The 12,437-nt window shown below is 43.0% G+C and overlaps 1 protein-coding gene across 6 annotated transcripts in view; it reads left to right on the top strand.

Moving 5' to 3' along the window:
- Nucleotides 1-12,437, top strand: part of MYO9A (myosin IXA) — a 496,830-nt gene that overhangs the window by 412,350 nt on the left and 72,043 nt on the right. For all 6 annotated transcript variants that reach the window (XM_054041538.1, XM_054041539.1, XM_054041540.1 and 3 more), the window contains 2 exons: nucleotides 9,519-9,662; nucleotides 11,120-11,159. In XM_054041538.1, coding sequence (XP_053897513.1) covers nucleotides 9,519-9,662; nucleotides 11,120-11,159 — 184 coding nt within the window. The remainder of the gene's footprint in view (nucleotides 1-9,518; nucleotides 9,663-11,119; nucleotides 11,160-12,437) is intronic.

The following is a 12,437-nucleotide window of genomic DNA, read 5'->3' as shown; positions in this document are numbered from 1 at the left end:
CCTAATTGCTAAAATGAAGATATCACTATTGATTGAAACCCTCTTAAAATACAGGTCATCATTTTTTAATATCAGGAAGGCCCTGAAGTTCTGTTGAAACAGAATTAAAGAATCTCGGGTTGATGAATGAGTTTATTTTGATGTACTGAAGAACAACATTGTTCCCACAAAACTGCATTCTCCAATTAGATCAAAATGTGTATCGGTGATACTTATCCTTAGAGCTAGCACTGTCTTGTTGGGGCAGCCAAGGTCTCTCCCATGAGAAGCAATGCTATTCCTGGTGTGAGAAAAGGAATAAGTCTGCAAAGTCACTGTGTGATCATCCAGGCACAATTTCACTAGAGGTTATAAAGTAGCTACATTTTCAGTTACAGCATTCTACCCAACTCTAGCTTCTTTTTCTTGAAAAGTAATCCCATTCTGTTGTGTGAAGTGACTACACTGGCTGTCTCTATAGCAGACTTTTTATTTCCTTAACCTTTTCTACTAGTACTATAACTGATCCAGCTCTAACCAGTTTAACTCCAATCATAGTACATTTACTGTACGTGGTATGATGTGTAATTGATGTGTGTGCCGTGTAATTGCACTGAAATCCATACTCCTCCATCGGAGGAGGAAAGGGAACAAAAAAGATGGACCTTTTTGTTCTTTGCTACTTGCAGTCATATGCTCAACTGCATTAATTTGGATCAAAACAAAACAGCAGATAAATTCCCTGAAAGTCAAAGAACCCAGGATAACAGGATAAGAGCTAACACTTAGAAAAATTAAAGTGAAACACATCAGACTTGGTGGAACATGTAAACTTTTGAATGCCTGAATATTTTCTCTAACTTTATTTAAGAAATAATCATAATTTTAAAAACACATAATAACAAATGTCACCTTCATCCCAGTACCAAACAAACACTCCACTAAAAAAAACCTCATGTCAGGAGAAACCTTACAGAAGATGTTATCCTAGCTTTGCTCAGGTTTTGCATTTGGTTCAAAATCAATTTTGCAATATTGTTAGGGTTAGAGTTGATCAGAAAATGTTCCATCTTTTCACTTGGCTCTGGACCAGCTAATACAAAAAGATTCCATTTTTCTCCACACCTGTAGTGTTTATTCTCCACTTGCCTCCATAAACTCTTGTGAAACAGCAGCTATGTTACAGGTCAGAGGTGATGACATTTCATTGATGGTTGAGTGATCCTTATATATAATTTTCCCAGGGGTCTGGATCCTTCCGAATGCAAGGCTACTTAAAAGTTTCTCCCCCTTGTCTTTTGAAGTCAGTGACATTTTAAGAGGAGTAACGTACTACTCGGTGTAAACAAGGGTGCCAAAATCTGGCCGTTAACATAGGGACTGGTGTCATTGGCTATAAATATTTGTGATAGACCCAGGCCAGTTGGGTACAGCAGAATAGCAGAAGGCAGATATATTGGCCACTGGATTAACAGTTTTCTGTTCCCTGACTGACCAGAGCAGGAGCTACTCCAGGTTAATAGAACACCTGACTCCAATTAACCTGCAAAGAGTCAGGTGAGGCCATTAAGCTAATGTGACCACCTAACTCTAATTAAGGCCCCGTTGATACTATAAAAAGGGCTCACTCCAGTCAGGCAGAGGAGAGCCAGGGAGCCAGAGGAGAGGAAGTGCGGCTGAAGGACTGGTTAATGAAGACACCCTCAAGTTATTGATAAGGGAGCCCTAAGGTAAGGGAGAAGCAGGAATGCTGTGGGGAAGTGGCCCAGGGAAATGTAGCAACTCTGGCAGTGAAAGGTTGGCTGCCAACAGCTGCTACCATTAGGGTCCCTGGGCCGGAACCCGGAGTAGAGGGCGCGTCTGGGTTCCCCCCAACCCACCACTACAGGAACACCTCCTGGGAGGGGAAGTCAGGCCCCTGTCAGGACAGGAGGCTAAACTGTTCTAAAACAAGCCCGTAGGGACAACAGAGACTGTGGGAATTTTCTCACCAACTTCCTTGCTGGCTTATGATGAAAAGGGCTCAGTAGACTGTAACCCTGGCCCTAGGGAGAGAGAAGGGCTACGTGGAAGGTCACAGAGAGCCACTGAGGCTAGCATATACCGCCTAGAAGCGCAGGACCCATGGAGACAAGGTCAGAGCTCTGCCACATAGTGTATATGGTGAATTTGGCTCTGCACTTAGTTTTACCCATACATCTGAAGCCTGACCTGCACCACCATCAGTTACTCCAGTCATGACCAAAGACTGTCAACCATACCAGTATGTGTGAAAGTTTGAAAAGAGCCCCACTGTGAGACCATTTGCCCTAAAAGACATTTCAACCCAAGACTTCAAGATAAAAGGGGTAGTGACTATCATATTGTCATCCACTCCCACTTTTCTTCTTTCCTTCATCCACAAAGGTTGTGGGCTGGTCTCCACTCCAGGGAGATTGACATTGCTGCAATCGATTCAGCAGGGATAAATTTAGTGGGTCTAGTGAAGACCCACTAAATCGATGGCAGAGTGCTCTCTGGTTGACCCCAGTACTCCAGCTCTCCAAGAAGAGTAAGGGAAGTCGACCAGAGAGCATCTTCCGTCGACTCAGCACCGTGAAGACACCGGGGTACGTTGACCTAAACTACGTCGACCAGTAGCTGGAGTAGCGTAACTTAGGTCGGCTTACCCCTGTAGTGAAGGCAAGCCTTGTGTCCCAATAACTTTTTCATCCATTAGTAACAAAGCTGCCTGTAAGAGTCCTAATATTGCTTTATTAACAGTGCTAGAATTTGTTCAGTGACTAGTCAAGAATGCATTTATTCAAGGTATCATCATTAGTGCATGCCGCTCTATCCCAGTACTGTGTCTTAAGTAGTCACAATCTGTGGTTCCACAATGCATATTAAACTACTGAGCCATTAAATATTTTCTGTCCCCAATAACCCCAAAAGTAAAAAACAATACAAAACACCCATTCAACATCTCATAAGGTGTTTAAATCCAAAATGCAATGACTGAATATGCATAGGCTTGTAAGGATTAGATTTTTACTGGTAATTATTGGTAAATGTCAGTTTCACCATACACACACAGACTGACAAAAATATGTCCATGTATAATGATCAAAATTTTCAGATAGGCAAAGTAGGAAAAAAGCCACTTTTATTAAAGTCAAAATCTTGCAATTTAGATTTTTGAATTAGGCTCATTACCAAAAGTACTACTGAATGCATATTAAAAACTGGGTGTAACGATATTTACTTTGTATATTTTCATGTGTTGCTGACAAATTGTTTTAACAGCTTATAAAACTTTATCTTTCTGAATCTCAGCATCTACTCTCATTAAATAAATGTTTGACCTTATCTATAATTTCCCCAACTGTAAAAATTTAAATAGATTAAAATAAAAAACTGCTTAAAAATAAACATCGTTATTATCTGTCGCACTTATGACTGGAAATAAAAATAGAATTCTTCCAAGCCTAAATATGCATTTGATTTTATGTTGAAGACAAATGTCTATTATTTCATTAATTTTATAAATTTTAATTAAGTTGTACAGGTTTTTAATATAATTTTAACAATTACCACATACAAAACTGTCTACAAAAGTAAAGATAATGATCTACCAAACACTATTATAAATCAAACACTGTACTCGGGGGGGAAAGTGTAACATGATTAATTAGAAATCTGTTTTTAACTAAGATGTACAAACTTAAAACAACCATTCAGATTTTCACGTCAGTGCTTTCTGATACTTAATGATACATTAAACATTTTTCTGGGGTTAAATTAAAGCCAGGAGTTTCCTCTTAAATACAGTGTATTACCATATGGATTGAGCCCTGCAACGTAGCCTGAGACATTATTTTGAATGCAAATCTAAGCAATGACATCATGCAAGAAGTAGCTGCAGAGGAGCTTTCTGATGAATCCACATCCTTCAACTCTCCTCCAAAGAAGTGGTTTTGTGGTTTCCACTCGAGTACTATGGCAGCTAGAGGAAAAAAGGCTTCACTAAAGCAGAAGCAAGGCAGCATGTCCGAAAACAGCCTGAAGCAGCCACTAAATAATTAAAAACATGATATCACTAACCAAAGTCTGTCAGGGTGGCTTTATTTTCAGTTCAACAGAAACTGTTTTATGTTCATTAATGGTTTAAGAAATGTGAAAAGAACAGCTGTAGATCACTCTCTTAAAACAGTCTGTTTTGCTTTGTGAAATCATTAACCCCCAATTGACAGAGGTTGCTGGTGTTAATGCTATTGTTAATATGTTTTCACCCTAGAAAATATAATCCCAGAATATTAAAATTCCCATCAAATCTTTTTAAAAACTCCCTGGAAATTTTAGTTTCTTCTTTGAGTAGATTCAGCCATGTATTCCACATAGGTGTGTGCACACCCAGCACAACAGAGCTGGAGAATTTTGCCTAGCAGTACCCATAGGAGGTGGCGCTTCCACATCATGACCATAGCCCCTCCCTGGCTATTTGAGGTAGCACCACCTCCACCTCCCCTCAGTTACTTCTTCCTGCCACCAGGCCTGTTTTGGCACTGACGCCTCCGTCAGATTGGAGGCTGCCATTGACCTCAGTGAGTGGTATTGGCTTGTGCTCTGGAACTGGCGCTTCTCTGAAGAGGTGAAGAACCCACTCCTCATTGAGTACACTGAGGAAAAGTTCTCATAAGACTAGTTGAGGCCACTCCTGTCCTTGTGGAGACTCTTCTTTCTCCTCCATGAAGAGTACAGCTATTGTCGGCATCCGGGATGGAGCAGGTCCTTCCAACCACTCCCCCACACTGGGTAGAGGTGTGGGAAACCCAGTATTGTTGACTCTGGTTCCAGCCCTGGGGCGTCCATTGAGTCCAGTACCAGTGAGGGTAATGCCAGCACTGGCTATTTTTCTGCACCAGTAACATATCAGGTGGCAGTGGACCTCCTCTGCCTTTCCATACCTAGCTCTCCCTTGGTCCAGGACTTCACAAGGACTATAGCATCCTCAGTCTTGCTGCTTGGATGGGCTTCTGAACCTTCTGGTCTGTCGGCACCGCATCCTGATAATCCCTTGCTGCAGACGGTGGAAGTGAGGCCATTGCCAGGCTCGGCACAAAGGACCTCCTCAGCAGTGGGAGACTCCTCTGCACTGCTGCACTTTGCAGCACTGATATTACTGTGGCAGCTTTCCCTGCCCTCCATCTCAGCACCATTGGCAGCATCTGTACCACTTCTGACTTCAGTACTGACACTGCTCCCAGCACCGGAGATGATTTAGGCATATTCAGTGCTGGCTGTGCCATTTTAACACTGGTCCCTTCCTTGCTGTGGGAAACAGATGAGTCAAACCAGTTGTTCATACCTTCAGGGCTAACTCCACCTTTATCCTCTGAAACCCAAGATTCCTTGCCATCCAGTTCGGGTTCCTCCTCCCGCTCTCCATCACCTGACCTGTATCCAGGACTGTTCATGGAGTAGTATCAGTACTGAGATTGGCCCTCTTCCCTCAGAAGGAACAGGGGCCCCTGGCCTGGTGCCTACTGGCCACCAGTGCCTTACCCTCATGCCCAGTGACCCCCTTGGCACAGTCCTTGATCACGGATGTTGCTGTCCTCGTCCCGCTCTAAGATGAAATCACTGGGCATATCGGTGACTGAGGCTGTTGACCCGCCCCAAACTCAGACATCGGTTGTTCTTCCCCTTCCGGAGCTTCTGGAGCTGTCCCATCCAGGTCCAACTGTTCTGGACTGGGACCTGTTATTGGTGCAGCTAATGGCCTCTTCATTGTCCCTGGACAAGTCATCAGTGCCTGGTTCCTCCTTCAGTGTCTGAGGCTTTCGAGGCCTACCAGGACCTTTTGTGATGTGTGGCTATTACCCTGGGCATCCAGGCAGAGCTCCTGCAGGAGAACACCCATAAACATCCTGAAGCCTTTTGCCCCAGAGAAAGTGGCTCTCTCCATTAATGATGCGCTACTGGAGCATGCAAATGTTCTTTGGAGAACACCAGCTTTGGTGCCACCTATGGCAAAGCATTTGGAAAAATGCTACTTCGTCCAAATGCAGGGATTTGAGGTGTTTTACTCCCACCCGACCCCCAGTTCCCTGGTTGCACCTTCAGATTTAAATCTGCTATTAAGGACAAAGACTCTAAATGGATTGACTTAATGGATAGAAAGATCTACACCACCTCTTCCCTGCAAATGTGAATGGCAAACAAGCCAGCACTGTTGTCCAGATACAACTTTGCAAATTGGATGGCTATGTCTAAATTTATGGAACAGCTGCCCGAAGCCTCCAAGGTGGAATTTCAGAGGTTTAGTACCAAACATTGCTTGGCTGCCAAGACATCACTGCAGTCTCTGCTTGTTGTGGCATATACTTCAGGCAGAGTGAAGGCCTCAGTGGTGCCAGTGAAGAGGGCATCCTAGCTACAAAATATGGGCATTGCTTCCAACATGCAGCAGGCTATAGAGGACTTGCTCTTCAATGGTTGGGTGCTTTTTTGGACAAACCTGATGAAAATTTGCACTCCTTCAAGGATTTTAGGGCTACCCCGCACAGGCTCAACAAATATATCAGATATATGAGGTTCCGAATGGTCACCCTATTGGCTGTCCTCCCCTTGTAGACTCAGAATGACTGGTTTGCTGGTCTAGAATTTTAGGATGCTTATTTTCATGTGGCGATTCTCCCAAGCCACAGAAGAGTCTTCTGGTTCATCATGGTGAACCACCATTTTCAGTACACATCCTTACTTTCAGTGTGTCTGTCCCGTGGGTTTTTACAAAATGACAGCATACCTCAAGAAGAAGGGAATCCATGTCTTCCTATATCTGGACCACTGGTTACTAAGGAGCAGGTCCAAAGAAGAGGTTCTTTCTCATGTATGCTTTATGCTGTGCTTGTTCAACTGTCTGGGTCTCATCCTAAACACTGGAATGTCAACATTGGTTCCCACTTAGAAAAAATTGAGTTCATGGTGCCCTAATAGTCTCTACAAGTTTGAGAGTGTTTTTGCCAACTGACCGTTTTCAGACAATTTGTCATTTTCGTCTGTCTGCAGTCTCAACCTTCCATGACAGTTGTGCCTGAGGCTTTTGGGACGCATGTCATATGCATGCAGTTTGATTCGATTTGTCAGGCTGTACCTTTGTCCTCTTAAAGTGTGGCTCAGGAAAGTTTATAGTCCAACTCTTCACTCCCTTGATAGGTTGGTCTCCTCCCTCTGTTGATCCTGGACTCCATACAGTGGTGGACAGCTCTGTGCACACTAGGGAGCTTTTAGTGTGCGTTAGCTGGGTCCACATGAACAGTTAGTGGCAGCAGGCTAGCGCTCTGTATATTTGCATCTCAGCTTGCCAAGCACGAACCGTTCATCTAGACAAGCCCTAAGATGGTTTTGGCTCCCTGCTCCAGTGGCCCTTCCAGTCACCCTCCATTCTGTTTTCCATCTCAAATTCCCCATGTCTGGGGGGAAGGGCTAGCTCGAGGGGGAAGGGATAGCTCAGTGGTTTGAGCATTGGCCTGCCAAACTCAGGGTTGTGAGTTCAATCCTTGAGGGGGCCATTTAGGGAATAGGGGTAAAAATCTGTCTTTGAGCAGGGGGTTGGACTAGATGACCTGCTGAGGTCCCTTCCAACCCTGATATTCTGTGATTATCAGCTTCAGTATAGTGGGTCTCCTTTCAAGGGGAAGAGGGTGCCCATTCTCAATTCTGGTCTGATTTCCCTACCCATCTAGGTCATCCTCCTGCCTGGATCCGTGTTTTTGTAGTAGCATAAGGATTTGCCAGGCTCACCTTCTCCAGCCGGGGCCTGGAAAGGATGCATTGCAGCCAGTGAATCCAAGAGTTCCTCTCAGGTAGACCACTCCTCCCCCGACAGCTAGGAACCATGCACTCTTCCTTGGGTAAATCCCATTCTGGCAAGCTTCTGAACAAAACCTGTAGGAAATAGACAGCAGCACTGAGAGGTGATCTCTTTGCATACAGGTCCAATTGCTGCTGCCAGATGCATTCATCTATCTACCCCTCCCACTAGTATCCATTCAATATTTCCACTCACCACCAACCTCTTCTGGCACTTGCTGTGAGGTGCTCTCACTGCATACCCAAAAGAGGCCCCACTAACCTCTCCTATCACAAAGTGGTCAAGAGCAGAACATGGGCTCTTTCAAGCAATTTTGATGGGAAGGGGAGTAGGGATTACTCATTAGAGCTGAATATGCCAGCTCCTTTCTTGCCCAGATCAGTCCAAGTAACTTGCCTCTGAGTGGAGGCATCACTCAGCTCAAGATCCTGCACTTTGGATCTTTCCCAGGACACTGTCCAGCAATTGGGAGACTTGTTAAGGCTGAGGGCCCATCTGTGAAGGCACAGAAGATGGAATTCTGGGAGCAACTGAAGGTTAAACCCTCTCTGTCTTAGGCTGTTTGTAAATTATACACACTGCTCAAAGAATGAGTCATGGCTCCCAGGCCAGAATTGATTCTGCTGTGATTCAGTCTTTTGAGAAGTTGTTCTTTCTTTAGAAAGTATATGCCTCAAAAATCTCTGTGACGGAAACTAGTGGCTGGCTTTAAAGGAACCATGATTTGATGACAAGGCAATTGTATTCAGTAGTTTGGTGGCATATTGCTCCATAGCCCAAGCTGTGGGGCTTCAGGGCTTGGGGGATGAGGCAACTGACACCACTCTACTTTCTTCTCTAATTACCCTTTTGATGTGGCACTTCATTGGTTTTCGTTGCTCTGGCAGTCAACATCCAAACATAATAATACCTGATTGCCACTCATTTAAAGGGGAGAGACTTTAGGTCATGTTCTCCAGAACCTTAAGGGCACATATGTCTGGCAGTAGAACATTTTTCTGGAACATTTTCTGCTCTGTAACGAGCAGGAAAAATTGGATAGGCAATCCTTTGTTTGCCAGGTTAGACCAGGTGCAGTTTGGTGCTTCTCTTTGTGACAGACTGGTCATGTTGAGGTTAAGGTCTTGAATTCATAGCACCTCCTTTCCCCAAGATGTTCTTAGGCATTTTGCTTTCTTCTCCTTCATCTTCCATGACTGAAATGACTGTGAAACATGGGACACCACACTAAACTCTGATTTTTGTGCCATCACCAAAAGTCTTAAACTATATCATTCTCAGTAGCAGAGAACTGAGCTGAGTTCTAAGCTTTTAACCAAAATGCTTCTAGGGATATATAATTATCTACTGATCAGAAGTATCACTTTGTGAATGAAAGAACTATAGGCTATTGTGCTCCTGCTCACCCAAGTAAATATTTTATTCTAAAAATACTTTAAAATACATGTAGGTGACTTAGATGATGTCTAGGTTTTGTGTATGGTACTGTGAACTTGTTTGGTGAATGATTGGTGAAGGGGAAAATTGGCGATTGGTGTTTTCTAATCACACGATTTTATAGTCTGTTAATTTAGAATCTTTCAGCAATTGTAATAACTATTTTTGAAGCCTTCTTTTGGTCAAGAACCAGGTATTAGATGTGTTTTTAAAATGCACATTGTGACTGACCTGTCTCTCATTACAGCGATACCTATGGAGTTGGCTGGACTGGCAGGATGGGAATCCGACAAGGCCGACTCTCTAGTCCTAGCTCCTTCCTAGACAAAGATGGGATATTTGTTAATTCGACCAACAGCAAGCTGCTGGAGAGGGCCCATGGCATTCTCATGTTAGTACAAAAGGCGTGGATTTTGGCCTCATTCCTAGAGTGTGCTGAGCTGCGTGGGTAATAACGATGCTAGTCCAAAAAGTCTGAGTTCCAAGTGCACTTGGATGTTCCAAGGCTTGGATATATTGTATAAATATACTATAAACATGATTAGTTCAATCTCTTAGTATTCCGGGTTGATAGCACCTCTTCTCTCCACTGTGGTCTCTTCCTATTGGAAGAGCAGGCCTACATTTGTAGTGATAAGAATAGGGAAGGGGTAAGAAGTGCTAAGGTCATGTGATATGACAGTGGTGCTATATAGTGACACTAGAGGGAAGAGGCTTCCACTAAGTGGGTCACTGAAACAAGACGTGGAGATGATCTACTTCAATTTGAGAGGCTGGGGTGGCCCTTTCTTAACCCATGTTGTTGATTTATAGTACAACTTCATCATAGGTTTCAGAAGAGGCTGCCAGACTAGCCAGAGGTAAGGTACCCACAGTTTTGGGCCCCACACTACAAGAAGGATGTGGAAAAATTGGAAAGAGTCCGGCGGAGGGCAACAAAAATGATTAGGAGGCTGGAGCACATGACTTATGAGGACAGGCTGAGGGAACTGGGATTGTTTAGTCTGCAGAAGAGAAGAATGAGGGGGGATTTGATAGCTGCTTTCAACTACCTGAAAGGGGGTTCCAAAGAGGATGGATCTAGACTGTTCTCAATGATACCTGATGACAGAACAAGGAGTAATGGTCTCAAGTTGCAGTTAGGGAGGTTTAGGTTGGATATTAGGAAAAACTTTTTCACTAGGAGGGTGGTGAAGCACTGGAATGGGTTACCTAGGGAGGTGGTGGAATCTCCTTCCTTAGAGGTTTTTAAGGTCAGGCTTGACAAAGCCCTGGCTGGGATGATTTAGTTGGGAATTGGTCCTGGTTTGAGCAAGGGGTTGGACTAGATGACCTCCTGAGGTCCCTTCCAGCCCTGATATTCTATGATTCTATGATACTACGTGTGGTATGTTAAAGCAGATGGGTGAATCTGTTCCCTACAGATCCCCTCTTGCTGTTCTTCACAACCAACTATCCCATTACTCACGATCTGTAACAATCCAAATTTTTGAATGGATTCACCTTCCCTTTTATCCCATCCTCTCTCACAGACACACATTGGCTATTATGCAGCTTACAGGAAAACATTGCTATAGGTGGTTTGAAGTGTCTTTTTCATTTACTCATGTGTATCCATTCTACTAAATATGGTTTTTCTACTCAATTTGTACAATCTCAGATAGTGTCAATTCTTTCTGACGTGGGTATTTTGGCTATTGGCATTGATGCCAAAGATATTGGGGCTTCCTAATGGGAAATCTCAGCTTCTGCCATGAGAGGGTTAAAATGACAACTCAGCAGTAAATACATAATCCCATTATGTAACCTTATGTCTGTCTTAATATGGCCCTTTTATTGTTTCCACAGGAGAAACAAGAACTTCAAAGCCAAACCCAATCTCCCAAAGGTTAGTGAACAAACACGTTTACCTCTCTTGTTCCTGGAGTATATAAGGCAGCACATATACTATATGCACTGCCATTAAATGTTAATTTGTGTTTAATGTATACTTTGTCAATTTGAGGGGGGCCGATTCAAAGTGAATTGTTCATCTCTGAAGTGTGGTTTACCAAGTTGCTGTTGTAATATGAAAGCTGTGCAAATCAACTCCAGCCTGATCTGTTTGAGGTTATTCTTTATTTTATCGCAATGAAAGTTAGCAGAGTTCTCACAGACAGTGGTGTTCATTTGTCCTGGAAGAGAACTGAGCAGTCACTGGATTCCTTCCTGCTCAGATGCTGCTAGCTATTATTTTTTAACCTTCATTTTGTGAAGTTAAAAGAAAGCCAACAGAGAAAATATCGTCACAAGGGTTGAGGGAGGTCTGCATGTTCGTTTGCTGGCCCCACTTCAATTTACGTCTCTAAACTGAAAGAAATGTCCAGGGATCACTCAAAAATTTTCGTACTTGATATATACAGAGCACTTTTCAGGCCATCTACCTTCATGGTGGAGATTTCCTTTCCTAGGAAAATGTTTACAATTAGTTAATTACAATATTAGAGTGCTATATTATATTGGTAACATCCATTCTATTTAAAGTGCATTTTAAACATTCCTGCTGTTTCCTTTATTTTCTGGCAGTACTTACTGTGCTTGATGGCATAAGATGAGAAGAGATCCACTGTCTATCATTGGCATAATTATAGCATTTTGTGGTCATTATTGACACTGCTTTGATTAAAGAATGTCTGGTTTGTGCTGTGTGCCTTCCAATAAGAATTACATTTAATTAAAAATGAACAACAAAATGTAAGCATGGAATACTTTTGAGAGTGCATGATTTTTAAATAGAAAAAAGACTTCTTTCATTTTGTTGACTTCTATTCTAGACATATTGTGGAATTAAATGGTTTCACTTCATCTCAAATGGCTAGTAGACCAAATCACAAACCAAGCAAGTATCATTCTGTATAGTGAGCAGTCTCCATTCATAAAATGCATGGTACTCAATAATAATATGGAGAGAGAGCAGACTTTTTCTGATGGCAAGGGCTGAGTTAGAATGTGGTAGGGCAGTATTCTGATGCAGAGATCTTATCAGAAGCAGCAGTGTGAGTGCTGTAACTTGAGGAGGGCAATCCATATTTGCGCATTAAAAGGCAGAGAACAAATAATCAAGTGCTGGTTCTCCTAGAGGAACAAAGGAAAAATTTGTACTGATGCTGCTCTTTTGCATCACGCA

This window comes from Malaclemys terrapin, chromosome 10 (genome assembly GCF_027887155.1).
Source record: "Malaclemys terrapin pileata isolate rMalTer1 chromosome 10, rMalTer1.hap1, whole genome shotgun sequence".
Taxonomy (NCBI): Eukaryota; Metazoa; Chordata; order Testudines; family Emydidae; genus Malaclemys; species Malaclemys terrapin.
Note: the sequence above shows the minus strand (reverse complement) of the source record. Positions and strands in the feature narration are given on the sequence as shown.